General features: G+C 45.3%; 2 protein-coding genes across 3 annotated transcripts; one reads left to right on the top strand and one right to left on the bottom strand.

Moving 5' to 3' along the window:
* The first annotated feature begins 949 nt into the window (after positions 1-949).
* On the top strand, positions 950-8,102 carry LOC311024765 (troponin T, cardiac muscle isoforms-like). Of its 2 annotated transcripts, none has more exons than XM_084027339.1 (12): positions 950-1,096; positions 1,390-1,437; positions 3,088-3,108; positions 3,261-3,282; positions 3,379-3,442; positions 3,517-3,633; positions 3,740-3,817; positions 4,084-4,185; positions 4,263-4,369; positions 4,448-4,538; positions 5,244-5,284; positions 7,714-8,102. In XM_084027339.1, the coding sequence occupies exons 2-12, from the start codon at positions 1,413-1,415 to the stop codon at positions 7,751-7,753; spliced, it is 708 nt and encodes a 235-aa protein (XP_083883465.1). In that variant the 5' UTR covers positions 950-1,096; positions 1,390-1,412; the 3' UTR covers positions 7,754-8,102. The 2 variants fall into 2 exon arrangements, with proteins under 2 accessions (XP_083883465.1, XP_083883464.1); XM_084027338.1 differs by having other exon boundaries at positions 975-1,096; positions 4,260-4,369.
* A 417-nt stretch (positions 8,103-8,519) lies between these two features.
* LOC311026484 (plakophilin-1-like) lies at positions 8,520-21,546 on the bottom strand. The gene is made up of 13 exons (XM_084030075.1): positions 21,268-21,546; positions 20,494-20,579; positions 19,098-19,477; positions 18,703-18,844; positions 17,752-17,959; positions 17,289-17,457; positions 15,848-15,965; positions 13,581-13,760; positions 10,568-10,738; positions 10,301-10,454; positions 9,931-10,117; positions 9,760-9,844; positions 8,520-9,398 (listed from the first exon to the last, which is right to left on the bottom strand). Exons 1-13 carry the CDS (start codon positions 21,455-21,457, stop codon positions 9,324-9,326), a joined length of 2,145 nt encoding a protein of 714 aa, XP_083886201.1. The 5' UTR covers positions 21,458-21,546; the 3' UTR covers positions 8,520-9,323.
* Positions 21,547-21,747: the final 201 nt, after the last annotated feature.

The following is a 21,747-nucleotide window of genomic DNA, read 5'->3' as shown; positions in this document are numbered from 1 at the left end:
AATATCATTGTTAATGGATGAATCATAAAACATTTGCATGTATTATATGTCTGTGGACTTTACTGGAAAACAAACTTGTACACACAAGCAAGACTTTTATCGTATTTTTATTGACCTGACACTGTTTCTGTTTTTTTATCTTCAACAAATGTGCTTATTGTAAGTCGGGCTAAATGCCCTAAATGTCAAATCTCATGTTGTCAAATCTGAAAGATTTAATTTCTGAACCAGGCCGATCCACAAACAAAGCTTTTCCAAAGTCCCCTGTAGCATGAAACTAATGTGACTTTTAATTCTTTTAATAGCCCTCCAGCACCTGAGACGCATTATCCCGGGACTCGCTTTGACATGACTCTTAACCGCCGAAGACCTCCAAAGAGCAGCGAGCGACGTGTAACCAGACTCCACTCAATTAGCGGTACATTCTGGCATCATCGTGCAACATTTACATGAACATTGGCTAAACACTGGGAGCATCAAAAGACTTGGCTCGCTCACATGGGGTGCTGATAGCACGTTGCTGCATGTGAGGGCACGGACTCCAGATTAAAGGCGAGGTGCAGGAGATGGAGAGGAGGGCGGGACTTCTTCTAGGGTACTCGTCTCCTTGGCAACCTGCAGCGGGGATCAACACTCGGCTCGGGTTCGGGAATAAATCGGTGCAGTCTCATGATCGTGAACCAGAAAACTGTATCTGCACAATCATAACACAACCAAGTGTGTGTGTGTGTGTGTGTGTGTGTGTGTGCTGCACACACAGGAGGGGGAGGGGTTTTTACGGGGGATTACCCCTAACCTTCCTCTTGTCTGCCAGACTGAGTTACTGAAACCTTTTGGGAGCAATGATCCAGCGCTTGTTCAGTCGAGATTGTTTTGCCGCGTAAAAATAGACAACGCCGTCCGTGGAGAATGCCTGTTTTTCCCATCCTGCCATGCGCCATCTGTTTGCAGGTATGCACCCACCCATCGTAGACGCCGGGGAGCTCGCCGCCATGTGATCCACTCCCGGGTTTAAAAGCTTTACGGGCCCACAGAGGAGGGCACGCAGCACGGTCCCCCCGCTGTTCAGCGCATTCTGAAGAGCATCGGCGTTCGGGTAAGTCTGCATGCTCTCCTTGTGTGTTTGAGATGTGGGTCTGATGTGGGTCAAATGTGGGTCCGACGTGGGTCAAACATCGGTCTGATGTGTGTCCAACGTGGGTCCGACGTGGGTCCAATGTGGGTCCGACGTGGGTCTGATGTGGATCCAACATGGGTCCGACGTGGGTCTGATGTGGGTCCAACGTGGGTCCGACGTGGGTCTGACGTGGATCCAACATGGGTCAAATGTGGGTCCAACGTGGGTCCAATGCCGGTGCCGTGTCACTCACCAGAGACTCACTTGTGCAGGTGCTGCATCCCGAACATGTCACATGACGCAGAAAATACCACGTACAAGTGAGTAGAACGGATGGTTTTTTTGTAGAATGGAGTGATGACATCACAGTGATGACATCACTGGCTGTAACGATGTAATGTCTGGTGTGTTTCTTCTTCTTTCAGGGAACACGGTAAGTCTAGTTTGTCAGTTAACAGACTTCACCTGAAAAAAAACAAATAAAAGCATGGACATTGTGATTTTGCTGCATGTATAAAACCAGAAACGTCATATTTAATACAGTTGAATGGCCGTAGCTGACCTCTCTGTCTCACATTGGTGATGTGTACTTCAACTATGCCTGCGTGTAAACCTAATTAAGAGGCTGGTCGCCGACTTTGTTACCTGCTTTACACACTTGAGCCTTGCATTTATACTTAATTAACACGCCGCATCCCGTTAAGCCGCCAGCTTCACCGACGCAGTGCTCTGTATTTTTGGCGCGATCGTTGACCACCATCGGAGCAGCTGCCCCGTCCTTCAGCTTGACCTTTGTCCCCCTCGGGTGCTGCCCTCTATCCGAGGGGAGACGGGCCAGTGGGCCGCCATCAGAGAGATAAAGGGTTGAAGCTCTATTTCGGTCCATGTGGGCCGCCTTGCAGCACCCTGAAACCAACACCTGTCCTGCTCTGTGTGGACTGGAGTCACTGGTAGACCACAATGTGGGTCAGCTTTTGTTCTCACTAGGAGGCCGGGTCTCACTTTCCCCCACAGAGGCTCGACGAGGAACAAAGAAACCTTGAAATGCAGCAGAGAGAAAGTTCATCATCGTTCCCTAACGTCAGTCATATCCAAACCGTCTTCTTAACATAGTCTCCATCTACACAAATCCTTTTTTAAATTTAAATTCACAACAGGACAGAAATAGCAAGAAGAGCAAATTGTTTGCATAAATGAACTTTTCTGACCATTTTCACAGGCATTTCCGTATCACTTCAAATCATCTAGAATAGATAAATGTGTGATTTTGAGAGATATTCCTTTGATAAACACAAATACTAATGTTAAATACGAGACTAAATTAATGGATAAAAGTAAACAGGCTCTTGTTCTTTTCCTCTCAGCGGTTTAATAAACTAGTGAGCCTTTCATATTAGATATATTATAATAAATTCTCCTGCAGGTTCCGACCCAGTCTTTAACGACTGATTGACATCATTACACTGTATTAATATGAAATTACAGCTTCACATTGTTTGCTTGCTAACTCTACATGCTTGCTTTGCACAGAAGAGGAGGAGGAGGAGGTAGCAGAGGAAGAGGAGGAGGAGGAGGTAGCAGAGGAGGAGGAGGAGGAGGAGGTAGCAGAGGAGGAGGTGGAGGAGGAGGTAGCAGAGGAGGAGGTGGAGGAGGAGGAGGAGGTAGAAGGTAGTACTGCTTATACTAATATCTGTCTGCATGCAGATGTAAATAGATAACTTTATTTAACACACTGTTGTCAACAATGTCGTCTGATGAATAATAATAAAACAATACAATAAGAATATATCGCTGCTGTCCAAAGAGAAAAAACAGCCTTGTTTCAACCATAATCCCTTAAATGGAAGTTAAACTTGTCCGTTTGCCAGTTCCATTCCAAAGTGTCAGTGAATGTGTCACGTCGGTATGAACTCTGACCCTTTTCACCTTCACTCAGCGTTGCATTCACTGACCTCCTCGTCTTTCAACAGATGCTGAGGAGGAAGACGTAGGTATGAACCTGTTATTCAATGGCTCTGGGTGTGTGTGTGTGTGTGTGTGTGTGTGTGTGTGTGTGTGTGTAATAAATTGTGTGTTTGTTCATACGTTGCCTCCTAAACTAAATGTTTTACTTTGCCTTTTCTTTGTTTTTATGTACACACAGACGATGTAAAGCCCCGGACAAAGTAAGAGCAGAGTTTTTGATGTATTCCCGTCATTTAAAGTGATTGATTGAGTGTCCTGATGTTGAGATGTTTCCATGTTGCTGTCCTCCTGATCAGGCCTGGGTTTGTGCCCGGCATGGTGGCTCCTAAAATCCCAGAAGGAGAGAAAGTGGACTTTGATGTGAGTTGGTCTCAGGACACATGTAAGCTGGGGGGGGGTTGTCGGATAAGCTCACATTTCAACTCCAATTTCAGGACATTCACCGAAAACGAATGGACAAGGACATGACGGAGCTCCACACTCTGATCGACGCCCACTTTGAGAAGCGTAAGAAGGAGGAAGAGGAGCTTGTTAGCCTCACGGATCGGATCGTACGTCTGGATACTCGCTCTTCCTCAGCAGCGTACAGTCACAGGGTTCTTCAGGGTTCAAGTCGCTGGGTCTGCTCTGTGAAATGACCTTTCTTTCCTTCTTCAGGAGACTCGGCGGTCGGAGAGAGCAGAGCAGATGAAGATCAGGGCAGAGAGAGAGAAAGAACGGCAGAAAAAACAAGCTGTACGTATACGGAGACGGAAAACATCTGGAAGACAAACGTCCCAAACCCTCACTGATCACACCTATGGATTATTCTACACTGAACGATGGATGGACGGACGGACGGACGGACGGACGGACGGACGGACGGACGGACGGACGGATGGATGGATGGACGGATGGATGGATGGATGGATGGATGGATGGATGGATGGACGGATGGATGGATGGACAGTGTTCAGACAATGTCACTTATGAAAACGCTGAAAAACCAAAATGTTTTCCAGGAAGAGAAGGCGAGAAAAGAAGAGGAAGAGGCGAAGAAGAAATCGGACGATGATACGAGGAGGAAGGTGATTCTGGCCAACTTGAGTTTCACTGGATACAAGGTGAAGATCATTACCTTAAAAACAACAAAAAGAGAGAGAAAACGGCGATAAGTTAAGTTACGTTGGCTCTCCAGCAGACGCAGCCGGGCGCCAAGAAACAAACGGAACGAGAGAAGAAGAAGAAGATCCTGAACGAGCGACGCAAGGAGCTGAACGTGGATCACATGAAAGAGGACAAACTCAGGTAACCGTGGAAACAAACAAATAAAAACATTTGGTCATTTGGTTTGGAACGCTTCCCAAGCGCTGTTGTTACCGACAGGGAAAAGGCCAAGGAGCTGTGGGACCGACTCCGCCAGCTGGAGGCCGAGCGCTACGACCTCCAGTACCAACAATCCAAGCAGAAGTACGAGGTGAGATGTCGTCACACGGGGGAATACATCGCCAACGCCAACATCCCTTTTAAGTCCGGGACGGCGGCCAGAAATACAACAGACGGACAGATTTACGACGTTAAGCACATTACTTACATAGCCGTTATTGTAAGTGGAACTCGTGTTGGAAAGAAGAGCAGGATTCATATTTCGCAGGTCGCTTCACTGCGCCACAAAAGCATGGAGGTAGAAACAGGAAGATGATATAAATATCTTACCTCTTAGTTCAACCCGACATCGAGCAGATTCACTGGAACACATTTAAAGATTTAAAAAGAGTCAGCAGCTGCCACTCTTAATGCTAAGCTAATTTAGCAGGACAAGCTAGTTAGCCCACTTTTTCCTATTTCCCCTCCGTCTTCTTGATTTTACTTGCTAATACTACATATTTGACATGTGAGGTCATCAAAAGGCCTTTCTCAGTTAAAGGGAAAGTTAGCTTCAGCTAATTCTGGTTGTGGCTAGCTCACGGGCTAGATTTAGCTTAACGAAGCATGAGTGCTAACTGCTAATTTTAGGCTACATATATATATATATATATATATATATATATATATATATATATATATATATATATATATATATATATATAAAATTGTCTTTTTTACTTTTTTTATGGTGAAACAAATAAATATTTGGTGTATTTTGCATATATAAATATACTTTTAAACATAATTTCCACAGATCACAGTGCTGAGAAACCGAGTCAGTGATCATCAGAAAGTGTAAGTATATCGTCTTTTTTCCGTCGTACATTTACTCGGTTGATATACAAAATACGTGTGTACTTTTTTCAGCCCTACATTCACTAGCTGTTATTTTAAAGTAATGAACACATTGCATGCATTAAAATGATAATCTAATTGCCCGCTGCAGGTAATTATTTTGAGTATTGAATATTATGACTTTTTGTTGTTGCTACTTTTACACTTATGTTTCAAACAAACGTATCACAAATAATCATGGAGTAGAATCAAAGCAACATTGATGAAATGATCAATAATTCCCCGCTGAGACTCACAAATCTGCCCCGATGTAAACTCGTGAGTTTCCACCTCCTCCGGTTTCAACCCTCATCTTCTCTCACTGATCTCCATTTGTTGAAAGCCGGGCAGCTGTTTGTGTCAGCTGCCCGGCAGCAGGACTAACGTTCCCCTAGGAGCCAACGGGGTCCAGGAAAACAACAAAAAGAGGGGAGGGGGGTATAAAATATATACGTCTCGAAGGAGGGTTAGGGTTTCGCAGTGCAGGTACAACAGCTGAGAGATCTTATAATGGCTACGTGATCTCATCTGCAGCTCCCGATAAAATGGTTACCGGGTCCTGCTGCCATCCGGATCATGCAGATCCTTCCAGCCTCTAGTAGACGGCAGCGAGGGGATCTGAACAGAACTAGAACAAGCTTAGATTCCTGCAAACCAGCGATGCTGTAAAACTCTCACAGATGAAGTAGCATAAAAACATGTTGCAGTTGACCATGTATTTGCATTGAGGGGGGGGGAAGCTGCAGGGCTCAAGCGCCTCGGTAGCAACAGCAGATAAAGATAGTCGGCAACTATTCGGTAGCAAATCCCCCTTACAACAGCAGACAGCTATGAAAAGCCCTCGTCGCAGGCCGGCAGCCAGCAGCGCTGTGTGGCGGGGCCGGGGTTCCCAACCCAAGGGGCCGGGGCTCCGGGGAGGACGCACAAGAAGAGTTCTGGGGTTCATTCCTTCTCTAATCTTACCTCTTTATGCCGCTAAAATAAAATAAAAAATAAAAATAAAAATTGTCATTTCAGAAAGGAAAAATCTTGACTTGTTGCCGTGCATCCTGTCAGGAGTCTCCGCAACAAAATATTGCTTCAAAACCAGATTGCTTGCTTGTGGTTATTTCCCTTGTAATAATTCAAAGGCAGAGTAGGTCATTTGTAAAAACCACAGATTTTTATTTGTACGCATCGCAGAACCCACTCAGAACCGCCCCCTTCGTTCAGACCTCTGTTCAAAGCCCCGCCCCCTTCATTCACACCTTTTCTAAGCCCCGCCCCCTTCGTTCAGACCTCTTTTCTAAGCCCCGCCCCCAAAGAACACCAAACGAGTGCTTGGCTGCGTTTCAATAACAGTTTGAGTCGCCCTCGCTCACTTGCCCTCAGCCCTTGCTATGACGTCACACGGAGGCCACTTGGAGGGCGGAGGGAAAGAGGGCGGAGGGGGAGTGAAAGAGGTAAATGGAACACACCTGCCCTCGTTCACTAACAGCCCAGACAATCATGAATCAACCACACGTTGTTGGAGTAGCGCTATACTGCCTATTCCAAATTACACAAAATATGCAGAGACTCATTTCATTGAGACGAAGACGTATTCTGCGCTTGATGGCAATACGTCGGCTTATATACTTACACTTGTAAACGGTGGGCTCTGCCATAACTCTGCAACAGACAGTCTAATTGCACAATTTAAGAAAATGAATTAAATTTAATTCATTTTCTACTTTCTTCTTTCTTCTTCTTCCTTGGTGGTGAATAGACAGCAGACACTGGTGTTTGAGGTTCATTATCGCCACCGCATGGACATATTTTTCGTGCACCACTGCAATGCATTGTGGTTGATATACAGCTCTGAAGTGGCCATCGTTGTTCACTCGATCACTCAGCCCTCAAGGGTCGATCTCACGGAGTTCACTTCAGCTGTTCAGAGAAATGGAACAGCCCTTAAGATGGCGGCGGGGATTCCCCCGAGGGCAAGTGCTTAGGGCAAGTGAGCGAGGGCGACTCAAACTGTTATTGAAACGCAGCCCTTGAGATCGGCAGAATGAACAATCAGGAAGTATTGACAGACAGACAGGCCATCCAATCATTTTCTCCGGCTCGACTTTTCTGATTGGACGAGGTTTTTACACCGTGCCATGGCCACCGATGACATTTTTAAAAAAGCTTTATTTCAGAGCATTTCGTGTATTCATTGCTATCGGTATGTTACGAGGATTTTAAGTAATATAACAGAAAGTGTTTCTGAATCGAATCACTACTCAACCTTTAAATGACCCTTTGAACCAGTGAGAAATGCATTCTGGGAGGGAAGACGCAAGGCTCATTAGGCGGTACAGGTTGGGTCGGTTCGTGTGCCGGCTGTTCTGGCAGCTCTTGGCTGACTTTCATCTCATTCTCAGTTCAAAGGGAAGCAGAAGCAAGCGTGGCCTGAGGAAGTAACAGCTGACATCAACAGGACGGCAACTCCCAACGACCTGGCACCCAACACACGAACTCATGAACTGAACATCATGTTTTTTTAAATACTTGAACATTAAAGAACAAAATGCTCCTAACCGTGGTGTCTGTGAAACATGCTGAGCTCAGAGAGCAGTGGTGTGGTGGACTGATGGGGGTCAGGAAGGTGAAAAGGAAACCATGAGGAGATTATTGTCAAAGTTATCATCATTTTATGCCCCGACATTCAATATGTCCTGTTTAGAGGACTAGAGGTGAGACTAATTGATTAATCGTGTAGCGATTTTGTGGTTGCAATGAATTAAAAAAGAAAAACTTTTATTTTACAAATCAGAAACGGCGTCTGAGTGTCTTCTTTCTTTCTCACTTGTGGGAACTTTTCAGATAAGTACTCACGTTGCTGTAATTATGGAAAGAACGCCACACCTTCTTTAATAAGGTAACTTTTTCATGGGAATCCAGGCGGCCTCGAGGACCGCCAGCGGTGTTACCGGTTCTCTATAAATGACCGCGTCAGCTCATATCATCGTTGGAGTTTGCTTTCAGCCATTGGGCGGATCAACCGCGGAGGGGTCGAAGTTCAAATCTAATCAAGGATTACACAACGCTGTTCTTGAGCATCAGAAGCTAAAGATGTTGGGTGGAGGAGAGATGTGTTGCTCACCGGCCCCGAAGCGTTTCTACATTCCTGCAGCCAAAAACCCCCGAAGGCTGTGACTCATCCTCAAATCCACAGATGACACCAGAGTAGATCTCTACCAGCTTTATTCATTACACTCCAAATAAATAAAGCTGAACAATCCAAATATTTCACACACACATAAAACATAGATCTGGAAAGAAAAGAAAAGAAGAAGATGGAAGAAGACTCTTTCACTCCAACAGGAGAAAATCTTCTCTGTGTTCATTTTACAGAATCAAAATGACTTTTTGTGATATTTTAACTATCAGAATACAATTTTAACTCTTATATTAATATTTAATAAAGCTCATTATACTCAGGCACATTTAAAGGGACAGTTCACTCTAAAATCAAAAATACACATTTTGCCTTATTTAATGGATCTAGATTGTTTTGGTGTGAGTTGCCTGGTGTTGTCCACCTTCTCTTGGATGTAATGAGATTATGTGACACTCAAAGCACACAAAAACAACCAAACATACAGTGTGTCTTTCCAAAAATGATGACGCGGTTCCTCAAGATAATCTAAAGACCCTCGTCGTGATTTCTGGAAAGAGACACTGTATGTTTTTTGTGTGATTTGAATGTTGAAGACCGTTTTTTTTAAATGTCTTTGCAGCCGATATCTCCAAAACCAGGCAACTCCCACCAAAACAATCCAGATTGATAGATTAGTAAGATTAAAAATGTGTATTTTTTGTATTTGGGGGGGGGACAGTAAAAATGAGAAAAGCAAACACATTACATGGAAACCTTCACCTTTGTTCCCTTCAAAGAGAAAGTAGCCTTCCATGGTCTGCTGCCTGTTCAGGAAGCGTCCGTCACAACAACCTGCAGGGAGGACGGCGCTCGACCTCCGACCTTCAGGCGTTAATCGATGACCTGAACCGACCGGTGTGCCGCCGCCGTAATGTCGTTCACAAACTTGGACTTGTTCAACCCTTTCTGCAAGACAAAGAGGGAAATAAAACCTCGGTGAGTGAGAACCCTGACACTTCTTGACAATGCGCCCCGAGCTGGGACTGGAAAGCTGCGAGACTCGATGCATCTGTGCTAATGTGCATGTGCAAACAAAGTCCTGCCTGTGTTTGCTGGAACCTGAGATGCAGGATTCCTCAGCCGTATCACTCTAAGTGTCTCTGATCGCCTTCACCGGGCTTTCTCTGAGAACGCTAATGCAAAACCGCTCTCCCTCCCGGTTCTCACAAATACCTGAGCGAGGCGTGGACGAGTCGTCTGCAGCGACTGAAACGGAGAGACACGCCCCAACCCTGCACACATCTCGGCAAATTAATTAACCATTCACCTTTTTCAGGACGCTTTGCAGATCCTTTTCTGACCACATGTTGTAGAGGAGCAGGGCGGCAGCTTTGCTGGATTTGGGGAAATGTCTGAACAGGAAAGGGAATACAGATTTAATCCCAGGTATCTTGAAGAAGTGCATCTACTCCTGTATTCTGCTCACATGCACCCGTACCCGTTCTGGCTGAGATCTGTCAGGGACCCGATCAGGTTGTAGTCCAACAGGTGCTTGCCCGTCTGAGGCTCCTTCATCAGCAGACAGCTGGACGTCTGGCAGGCCATGGCGAGCGTGTCGTCGGACTCATTTCCTTCCGTGGTGCCGGCCCTGATGATGCTCAGCAGCTCGGGGAGGGCAGAACGAGCTTCGGGGGGAACAAGGGCAAACAAAACCCGCGGGGCTGTTTAACACAAGCAAACACTTTGCAACAAAAAAATGGTTATTTAAGATAATGCATTTCAAGGTACGGACTCATATCGGACGTCTACCCTCAAGCAAAAACACAAGTCTTTCTGTTTATTCTTCTTGTCAATGAAGAGAGTCTTACCGATGGCCTGGTGCAGGTTTGAGTTGTGGGTGAGGTTTCCCACTAAGGCCACGGCGTTCCTCTTCATGTCCACGTGGTCTGATTTTAACAGAGGGCTGATGACGTGAAGGCCGTTCAGTCTCTGCACGATGGTCTGGCCCATCACACCGGAGATCTGCAGGCAGGGAACATCAGGTTGTAGGTGCACGCACATAATCAAACCATATACAGAAAAGTGAGTAAATCACGTGGTTATAAATCACATAGGCGTTGGGTGTTTTTTCTTACCTTGCCTTCATTTGCGGTGAGGTTCTGCAGGGCTCCACAACAGGCCTCCTGTGTTTCCGCCCGCTGGCTGGAGCCCAGTAGAGACAGGTAACTCTCCATCGTCTGGGAGTGGATCAGCCGGCCGGCGCCGCTCGGTTGTGCATCCTCGATGATCGGGAAGTCAAAGTGGCACTGGGCGAGAAGGGGTCGGGGTTCAACGTGTAGCTGTGACTTATTTACTTTTAAAGAAAAATAACACTGAACCGCGTACACCGAGGACAATGGAGGGAAGTCTGTGTATAACGCCGGGCTGCTGGGAGATTTCTCTGTTCAGAATGGATGCACGGCACTATTTCACCTTCACATATTCTCATCTCATCAAACCGGAGCCGACAGAGGGGAGCGATATTCACAGAAAAAAAGTTCCAAATTTGCGAGTTTATTACAATGCTAACAAAGGCAGCTATGGTAGCTAACTTCTTTATGTTTGTAATGAATCATCCCAACGTGTGACATCACCTCGTTAAGGTCCTTAGGGTGATGATGTTGATGCTTATTGTTGCTTTTATTCATATGAGGACAAACTGTCATCTTATGGGTGTTTATTGATCGGGGAGGTTTGATCGGGAGGACATGCTAGCGGTAGCTTCCACCTGTTGTCATAGCCGACAGGCTGTTAGCATCGTTAGAAACTTTTTTTCTGGGAATGTTGGCCCTCTGTCTTGGCTCGTTTTTTAACCTTTGTGTCGTGTTCGTTTCTCCCCCCTTACTTTAGTGTTCCCGGTCAAATTTGACCGGCCTGTTTTAACTGCTCTTACATTAACAGAAAAACCACTGATCATCACCAAATTGTATTTTACTCCCCTTTAAGCTGTTAACAATGTCTCAGACTACTGGTTTACATGAAAATTGTGGAAATTGTGGTGTTCTCAGTATTGTGTAGGCTGTGTATTGTTTTTTTGGTTCTGCCTTTCAAACAGGCAATTCATTAGTGCACCGTTTTTTGAAGTGCCCTAACTCCTTCCTTCATTACCATCAACAGTAATGAAGTGGATGGTCCATCTGTAAGGCTACCGCAACCTGATCAGCACAACATTCATCTTTACCCATCTCATTTAGAGCCCATAAACATACAGATTCAATTATTTCTGAGATAATACATACAAAACTACAAAGGGTGCATTCAGTAGAGTGCAGATCTCACTGTTGGCTGACCCTCCGTCTCTCTCAACACCGAAGGCCTGTGTCATTAAGCCGTTGTATAAGAGACGTCATACGTTCTTGACAAAGAACTCATCAGGCTGTCTGTCCATTTAACGGTGTGTGTGTGTGTGTGTGAGTGTGTGTGTGTGTGTGTGTGTGTGTGTGTGTGCGTGTGTGTGTGTGTGTCTTCACACACAGGATTGGCATTTTGCAATCAGGTCGGAATGCGCCTTCCAAACGTAGGCAAGGTCGGAAAGGTTGTGAAGTTCAGTCATCAAATCGGATAACTTGTGAGTGGACATGAAACTGTTGCAGGGACATAGTTGACCAGAATATAGGCCTCCCAGACTCTGCATCCCACAGACTTTTTGTAGCCTCATTGTTGGACCGATATACTCCTGCTAAACTCAACAGACCCATGTAGGCTTGGAGGTCTACCTGGTTCAATGCTTTCCATGTGTCTGCAAACACACGCCTCCCCTCCAGGTTTGTCATCAGTATAATTTCCATAATGGACTCTGGTAAAAAGAGTTGGAAGCTGGACTTGATGTCATCCACATGAGATGTTGCGTTCCGTGTTGGCCCTGGCGTCATCCTAACAATATCCTAAACTCTTGGAGAGCAAGAATATCCTAAACTCTTGCTCTGCCTCCTCTGTCCTGGGTGGATGAATACCAGAGCAAGTTGCCATCCTTGGACTGGAATGTCATCTCACGTGCCTCTTCCTCAGGTGCCTCTTCCTCACCATCTCTTGACTGGTCGGTCTCACAGTGGTCTGGGTCAAAATCAGGATCGATGTCGTCTTCTATTTCTGAGACATCCTCCTCTATTTCCAGTTTAACTTCAATCCCTTCTTCATCAGTTTGAAAAAAAAAGGTCAAGAGCCTCTATTGCAGAAAATCGTCTTATCAGGCGCCTACTCATTGTGTTCAGAGTAAAATGACAGCAATACACAAATAAAGCTTTATATAGGTGGTCTGTGTGAAGATATGATATATTTTGTATCAAAAAGTGTGGTTCACGTAGGGAAGAGGCACATAAGCGCAGGAAAGAGGTGAGAAGAGGAGACACCTAATTATTCAGTCTGAAAGGGGTTCACGTGGGGTGTAGTGTGTGTGTGTGTGTGTGAGTGTGTGTGTCTGTGTGTGTGTGTGTGTGTGTGTGTGTGTGTGTGTGTGTGTGTGTGTGTGTGTGTGTGTGTGTCTGTGTGTGTGTGTGTGTAGTGGTGGTGGTGGATTTGTGGTTGTATACTATCTGATGGATGAACACAAACTAGGGTCACCCATTCATTTCCTATGGCAGTCATTTTTGACCGGGAACACCACAGGTGTTACAAAGTTGATTTAACCACTCAAAATTCAACGAAAGTGGTGATCATCAATTGTATATGTTCAAATGCCTAGTGTGGAGGATATCATAAGGCCTTGAGACAATAAAATGTAAAACACAATATTTATGATTGATGAAAGTAGGAAATCGGTCAGATTTGACCCGAACACGACAGAAAGGTTAAAAAAAAATTTATTTGTGTGTTATTGATGTGATGGTGAAATGAACTAATGTTGAAAAAAAAGAATTTCACAGTTGGATTTCTGGAAACATCTCAGACATCACGATGTGTCACACTGAAGCCGAATCTAAAAGGTAAAATGCTGTCACCCCAAGCATTTTGAACTCTAGGAGTGTAATTAGTGGTATTAGCGCCATAATCTCAGTACATTTAGTAGACAAGTCACAATGACAGACTGTCTAGACGAACTAACAGCCACTTTTAGAAGGTGTCAACAAGCCGCCCTGATGTTATAATTACATCTCCTCCTCCTCGGCTCACCTCCTGCTCTGCAGACCGGCTCTGAGGACTGAAGCAGCCGATGGGGCCGGCGTCTCCCTGCTCGCGGCCCTTGAGGCCGGCGTCCCTCACCAGCGTGGAGATCCTGCTGAACAGAGCGGGAGCTTCGTCCTGCAGCTGGAAGGTCAGGTTGTTCAGGACGCACACGCAGTTCTCTGCAGACTGATTCATCGGGAGGAAGAGCACATGCATGGGTTGTTTGTGATGTCAGTGTGCTTTGGCAACACACTTCAAACGTCATGCCAAAACAAGCCTTGTGACTGAATAACTGTCGTCTCTTCCCTTTGAACTAAATTAACAGAAAATAAAACTTCCCTGCAATACAGAACACATCGGTTACATCAAACTGCAGGCTGAGAATGTAAAGGATAAGAAGTACTACCAGGAGAGAGCATTTCAATTATATTTTCATCATTTTGAAGCTTTTACGTGTCTTTAAAAAGAAAAGACGGTTGCTAACGTGGCTAAATAAGACTACAAAAGGTCGTCATGGTGACCGGTGTGCTTTCACATCCTCCACCGTGTAGGAATCGTAACCCAAGAAAGCTGGTGTGGCGTTGGACTACAACAATGGACCCCCATGAAGGCCCCGTCGTTGGACTACAACAATGGACCCCCATGAAGGCCCCGTCGTTGGACTACAACAATGGACCCCCATGAAGGCCCCGTCGTTGGATTACAACAATGGACCCCCATGAAGGCCCCGTCTTTGGACTACAACAATGGACCCCCATGAAGGCCCCGTCTTTGGACTACAACAATGGACCCCCATGAAGGCCCCGTCGTTGGACTACAACAATGGACCCCCATGAAGGCCCCGACCCCCATGAAGGCCACGTCTTTGGACTACAACAATGGACCCCCATGAAGGCCACGTCATTGGACTACAACAATGGACCCCCGTGAAGGCCACGTCATTGGACTACAACAATGGACCCCCGTGAAGGCCACGTCATTGGACTACAACAATGGACCCCCGTGAAGGCTCCGTCGTTGGACTACAACAATGGACCCCTATGAAGGCCACATCGTTGGACTACAACAATGGACCCCCGTGAAGGCCCCGTCGTTGGACTACAACAATGGACCCCCGTGAAGGCCCCGTCGTTGGACTACAACAATGGACCCCTATGAAGGCCCCGTCGTTGGACTACAACAATGGACCCCCGTGAAGGCCCCGTCGTTGGACTACAACAATGGACCCCTATGAAGGCCCCGTCGTTGGACTACAACAATGGACCCCTATGAAGGCCCCGTCGTTGGACTACAACAATGGACCCCCGTGAAGGCCCCGTCGTTGGACTACAACAATGGACCCCTATGAAGGCCCCGTCGTTGGACTACAACAATGGACCCCCGTGAAGGCCCCGTCGTTGGACTACAACAATGGACCCCTATGAAGGCCCCGTCATTGGACTACAACAATGGACCCCCGTGAAGGCCACGTCGTTGGACTACAACAATGGACCCCTATGAAGGCCCCGTCATTGGACTACAACAATGGACCCCCGTGAAGGCCCCGTCGTTGGACTACAACAATGGACCCCTATGAAGGCCCCGTCGTTGGACTACAACAATGGACCCCCGTGAAGGCCCCGTCGTTGGACTACAACAATGGACCCCTATGAAGGCCCCGTCGTTGGACTACAACAATGGACCCCTATGAAGGCCCCGTCGTTGGACTACAACAATGGACCCCCGTGAAGGCCCCGTCGTTGGACTACAACAATGGACCCCTATGAAGGCCCCGTCGTTGGACTACAACAATGGACCCCTATGAAGGCCCCGTCGTTGGACTACAACAATGGACCCCCGTGAAGGCCCCGTCGTTGGACTACAACAATGGACCCCTATGAAGGCCCCGTCGTTGGACTACAACAATGGACCCCCGTGAAGGCCCCGTCGTTGGACTACAACAATGGACCCCTATGAAGGCCCCGTCATTGGACTACAACAATGGACCCCCGTGAAGGCCCCGTCGTTGGACTACAACAATGGACCCCTATGAAGGCCCCGTCATTGGACTACAACAATGGACCCCTATGAAGGCCACGTCATTGGACTACAACAATGGACCCCTATGAAGGCCCTGTCGTTGGACTACAACAATGGACCCCTATGAAGGCCCCGTCCCGGAGCAGCTGGTTCTTGATTATGACTCAGCTCCAGACCTTCTTTTCTGGTTCACGTTCCACATGAAGGTGTGACGAGTGAAAGCAGGAAGAACACACACTGATCTTCTCTCTCACCTTGTCGTCGGGTTTTCCCGCCTCCACGCACGCTTTGACGTAAGTGACCAGCGAGTCGATGAGGCCGCGACACTTCCTCATCGCCTGCCTGTTGCTCTGCTTCGTGCTGCTCAGGTTTCTGTTGGAGATGAAATACAACGTGTTGCTGCATTAAAGAGTAATGCACATACCCCTCCACCCCTTCCTCTCATGGATTAAAGTACTAGTATTTATATTATTATTATTATTCATTTTAGATATTTGTATCTTCATTTTATTTTATTATCATTATGATTTTATATAGTTTATCTTATTTAGTTTATTATTCTCATTATTTTTTATGTTTTTATCCTATTTTATTATCATTATTATTTTTTATATACATTTTTATCTTATTTTATTATCATTTTTATATATTTTTTTCTTATTTTCTTATTTTTTTGTATGTTTTAAAAAAAAAATGTTTTAATCTTTTATAATTTGTTTTATATTTTTTATTATTATTTATATTTTTTTTATCTTATTTATATTTCATATTATTTATTTAACATTAACAATAAAGATCTATTCTACTAGGTGAAGCAGAAGCAGTGATCCAGTTGTGAGATATTTATTTCACCGGGCCTTAAAAACAAACAGTCTGGTTCTCTGGGAGAAATGAAGAACACGTTGGCGGCGTTCCCAGATACGGTGTTTTACATCCTGGCCGAGTGTTTGCTGATGAAGATAACGATTACAATGCTAATAACACGGAGCTGTGGTTTGTTAAACATTTACACTCACATTTACAAGCTGACAAACTCATGAGGAGGCAAGTTCTGTACGGCAAGAACACTATTAATATTAACGGAGACAGATTTATTATTAGAAATATGATACAACATCACAAGCAACGACTTTCATGCTGTTTATGTATTTATTTATTATTTAATTTGTTTATTTGGAGAGGACAACACTTTGTTTTAACATGCCGGATTTAACTAAAAGCTAGTTTCGAAGAAAGAAAATGATATTAATGCTGCATTAGTTTTAGCAAAAGTGAGTGTTCGTCCAATTATGATATTTATCTTTTTTCTCAGAGAGATAAAATAATACCAAGCTTTTATTGCGTTGCTCAAAGGGGCGGGGCCAAATCTGTATCTGATAGTATATAATATCTATAATATTACAGAAATCGTACAGGAATTATTTGGATTCCTCCAGAGGAAAATCTCTTGAAGCTGCCTTTAACTCAACGACCTCGAACATTACGTAAAAGCATCAGCAGGTCGAGAACCGTAGAACTGAGACTAATCCAGGCGTTTCAAACCGACTCAACACCTTTTCTTCTGAATTTGGCCTCATAATCACAAACCTTTTCTTCTTCAAACAAAAACAAATCTTTACGGGAATCGTTCATGTTTAAACCTTGAATTGCTGCTTGGATCTCATGAACGCGGAGAGAGAAAAAAAAACACTTCACCTGAGACATCCGGTGGCGTTAAAGAAGACCTCGGGGTCGTGGTTGCTCCCGGCGACGTGGTCTGGCCCCGCCGCGTACGGCAGGATGGCTCGCTCCACCAGGACCGGCAGAGCGCTCTTCAGCAGGTCCGGCTTCAGGCTCTCCACAGAGGACAAGTTCCACAGCAGACCTGGAATCAGGAAAACAAATCATTAAATATTCATTCAGGCCTGCTGGGAACATAAAACATCTCCGTGGTGATTTATAGACGTGTGAACATTTGATTGATTGATTGGTGTTATTACAGTAAAACTTTATCGTTTGGAGGATTTCTGTTCAGATCAGTTAACACACGTCCACTAAAACAACATAACACACACCACACCACACCCACACACACACCCACACACACACACACACACACACACACACACACACACACACACACACACACACACACACACACACACACACACACACGTACCCGTCAGCTGGGTCTGGAGCTCCAGGGAGTCGGTCTGCCGGAGCAGAGCGGCGGCGGCCGCCACGCCGCCCAGCCGGTGGATCTCCTCCTTGTTGGCGTCGCTCCTGAAGGAGAGGTTCCGGAGGGCGGCCGAGGCCGTCTGGTTCACCGGGGGACCGGAGCTGCTCAGCAGACCCACCAGAGGAGGGATCCCCTTCAGCTTCAGCACCTGGGAGACACCACAGGCCTCGGGGGTTAGAGGGGGGTGAGTCACCACGGCGACGGGGTTTACTACGTTTTCTACGTAGTAAACCATAGAATAAAGTACTTTAGGCTGCGATCCAGACTGGGAGGAGTGAGCTACCAGGTTTACTGCATGTTAAAGAACGACGAGAGGCCAAATATAGATTCTCTTTAAGGTTTGGAAAAATATTGCACGACTGTCGGGAGGACTTTTCCATTTTTTTATTTTTCAGTGATGATGTTTAGTGTGAAAGATAATTAATTAATCAATCTGGCTAAATTGTTTAACTGTGATTATTATATTGTTTCAAAGACATCAAATTAGACTTATGTGCATAATGATGCAATTAAATAATAATAATAATAATAATAATACAATTATTATTAATAATAATAATAATTATAATAACAAAAATGGAAGTAATAATAATAATGATGCAGAATTTGCGTTCACTATTACGAATTATACAACTTTCATTGTGTTCAGAAGACGTTAATAATATCTAAAACTGTAACTATGTTACATTCATCATTTAACGTTAGTCATCAATAAACAAATCCCATTAGAAGCCAAATAACCAACAACGTGTTGTGATCTCTCATGGATGGTGTGTTTTTATGTGTTCTCTGGTCCAGAGCTGAGAATCTCAGTGTTTCCTGACACAGGATCAGATCTGGATCCAGTCACCATTCTCAGCGTTGGTGAACGGTGACGCGGCGCTGACTCACCTCCTCCTTGGCCTTGTCGTCGATGAAGGTGCTGTGCTGAATGTAGGAGGCGCCGCAGTGCCGAGCCGCCTCGTCGTAGTGGCCGAGATACGCCACCGCCTCCGTCATGGTGATGTCGGCCGCGCCGCCGCTGCCATTCAGCCTGCGAGACGGACGGAAATTAAAATGAGAAAATCCATTCACATTCAGTCACATGATTACGACGGCGCATTAGGGCCTCTGGAGGAATAAAAATGGAAATTTACAAGTTTATAAAGTCGAAAAATGTGCATTTATGTTTATAATGAATCATCCCAGGTTGGACTTCACTTGTTGTCATAGCAACGACAAACATCCATGTTAGTGGAACCAAGCTACTTGTTTATACATCGGCTACATATAAGTTCCATAATTACCCAGAATCCTTGCTCTTCTTGGTCGTGCCGTCGGTGGCGTCGGTGCCGTTCCTCGGGTAGAGGGGGGGGTGGGGCAGCGAGGGGGACGTGGGGCTCAGTATGAACTGATCCCCGGGCCTCCGGAGGGACTTGGTCACGTTGACTTGGCCGGCCTTGAACTGGCTGGGTTGAACGCTGCCGTTGCCCGGGTAGAAGGGGGGGTGGGGCATCGAGGGGGATGTGGGGCTCCATATGAACTGCCCTCCGGCCCTCTCCACCCGGGACAAGCTCCTGTTGGAGATGAGTCTCTCTGCAGGGGCTCGGCTGGTCTTCACGGTGGCCGAGCGGCCCCGGGTCACATCCACCTCACACTGCCGGTTCAGGTTGTTGTCCAGGCTGATCTGTGGATCAACAAACAGAGTTTACTCTCTTACAGAGAGAGAGAGAGAGACAGAGAGAGACAGAGAGAGACAGAGAGAGACAGAGAGAGACAGAGAGAGTCTCGGGGTGACAGGAAGTTGGCACATCACACCGTGAAAGCGTTTTAAAGCCGGCGGCTTCTCCGGGAGAAGAACATACTTGTGAGAGAGGAGACGGGGAAAGGACACAAATATGTGAGCATGTTACTGGTTATTAGTACAATATGGTAAGAAAAACACAGAATGAGTTGTGAAATATCAGACTTTCACTTTTTTTTTTTTTTACAAGTCGGGGGCAGGACTTAATAACACAACTTTTTATGTTGCAACAATGTATTTAATATCCAGCTGGAGATGGGAAATAAATGTATCTGCAACTATCTTTTAATTGTTTAAGACGTTTATTAAGCACAAATTTACTAATAAAGTATCTATATGACCCCAAATTGTGAGTATTTACCACTTTTCTTTGTCATATTTGAGAGTAAAGAAAATGTGTTTGTGTTTTTTTTACAACGAGCAGCTCTTCTGTCTTTATGTATCCCTCACTTTATGTCTCTGTTTGTTATATTCTACATATTATAGTCACTGTTTGTTTATTGATTATCATCCTCAATGTGTGCACCTTAGTCACCAAGACAAATGTTGGTGTAAAACCCTTCTTGGTAATTAATCTGTTTCTGATTCTGATTCTCTACATTTTTCTGGCACTTCATAGACAAAAACAATTCACTGATTAATTTAGAAAACATCTGGCAGATAAAAACGTAATCTAAATGAACGTTTCACAGTAAAATATAAGAAAACGAAGATGGCAGTTCAACAATATTAAGTTCACAACAAGCTCAAAATCAAAGCTCACGATATGTTCAGACTTGTATTATTAATTAAATCACTGGGTGGGAAGGAAGGGAGGAATCAAGGAAGGAAGGAAGGAAGGTTGGGCCTCGTTTCCTCTGGCCGACTCTGGGAAAGTAACGAGAGGAAATCGTACTTACACTTGAGAGTCCGTTCCTGAAGAAGGAGCCTCCGTTAAACGTGCCACACTTGGACGTTTCTGTGAACACGTAGCCAAACGTAGGACCTGAGGAGGAACCAGATCTGAGATCAGTTCATCAGGAACACATCGCAATAAATCTGTCACTAAGTCGGCAGTGAGTCTGATCTTTTCAGCTTAAAGATAATCAACCATGTGGTGTTAAAGGAGGGCTCTAAAGGCCACACTGGGAATCAGGTTTTTATTCATTTGCATTATGATAATGAGATTTAGAGAAAAATCTGACCACAAACCAAAAAGAAGTTCCCAAACATGTTCCCTTATAACGTATAATGGATGGTTTATATTCTACATATGGTGCTCAGTGGTCAGCTATACATCCTGTAAACTGTATTTACCAAAATAAAAGTCTAAAAAGTTGTTGAAAGTCAGCTGGAGTGAAATCAAAATGTACCCATAAAAACTACAAAAACACAGAAAGATAAGAAGAATCAACTAAACGGATTAAAAAAACAGATTAAAGTGGAAAATAAAAAGAGTGATTCTTCTAAGTTAAGCTTTTAAATGATAAATATCTGAACATCTCATGTAAATAGAGAAGCTCTTTAAAAGTGATAATCATGATAATTAACTTGTCTCCCTTGCCTTTGTGCTGTAATTAAAGGTTTTAATGGTTATAACAGTGATATAAACATGTTATTCCAGCATCAGAGGGTCTGATGGGGTCCCAGCTGTGTGTGGACTACAGAGGCGGTAGTTCGGTTGCTGGTCTTACTTGTGGGGGACAGTGAAGAGGACCCGCTCTTGCTGCTGGAGAGCCGGGACCGGCTCCTCTTCACGGTCTGGACCTGCTGCTGGACCCGCTGCTGGCCGCTCCGGACCTGGTCCAGGGAGGGCAGCGCCAGCGACGTGTCGTCCACGTTCCCGAGGGAAACCACGGACTTCAGCGGCTCCAGGGTCGTCATGGTCTCCTCGTCTCACCGTCTCACGGTCCCGGGAGGATCGATCCGCTGCGGAGTGCGTGTGTGTGTGTGTGTGTGAGCACCTTGCCCTGCCCTGCGCCTTTAGACCGCGCCCATCCATTACACCTGCACCCCTCCCTCTCTATATAACCAGCTCCACCTCCACCGGGTCTAATGTGCCAAATTATGACTCACTCACTTTATAATTATGACTATAATGAGGTGATGAGAGATGATTTAACGTCACTTAACAGCTCTGAGTAGTAACTATATCTGTAAAATCAATGCGGAGG

This window comes from Eutrigla gurnardus (assembly GCF_963514095.1).
Source record: "Eutrigla gurnardus genome assembly, chromosome: 2".
Taxonomy (NCBI): domain Eukaryota; kingdom Metazoa; phylum Chordata; class Actinopteri; order Perciformes; family Triglidae; genus Eutrigla; species Eutrigla gurnardus.
The sequence above is the reverse complement of the archived record's forward strand: the minus strand, read 5'-3'. Positions and strand labels throughout refer to the sequence as shown.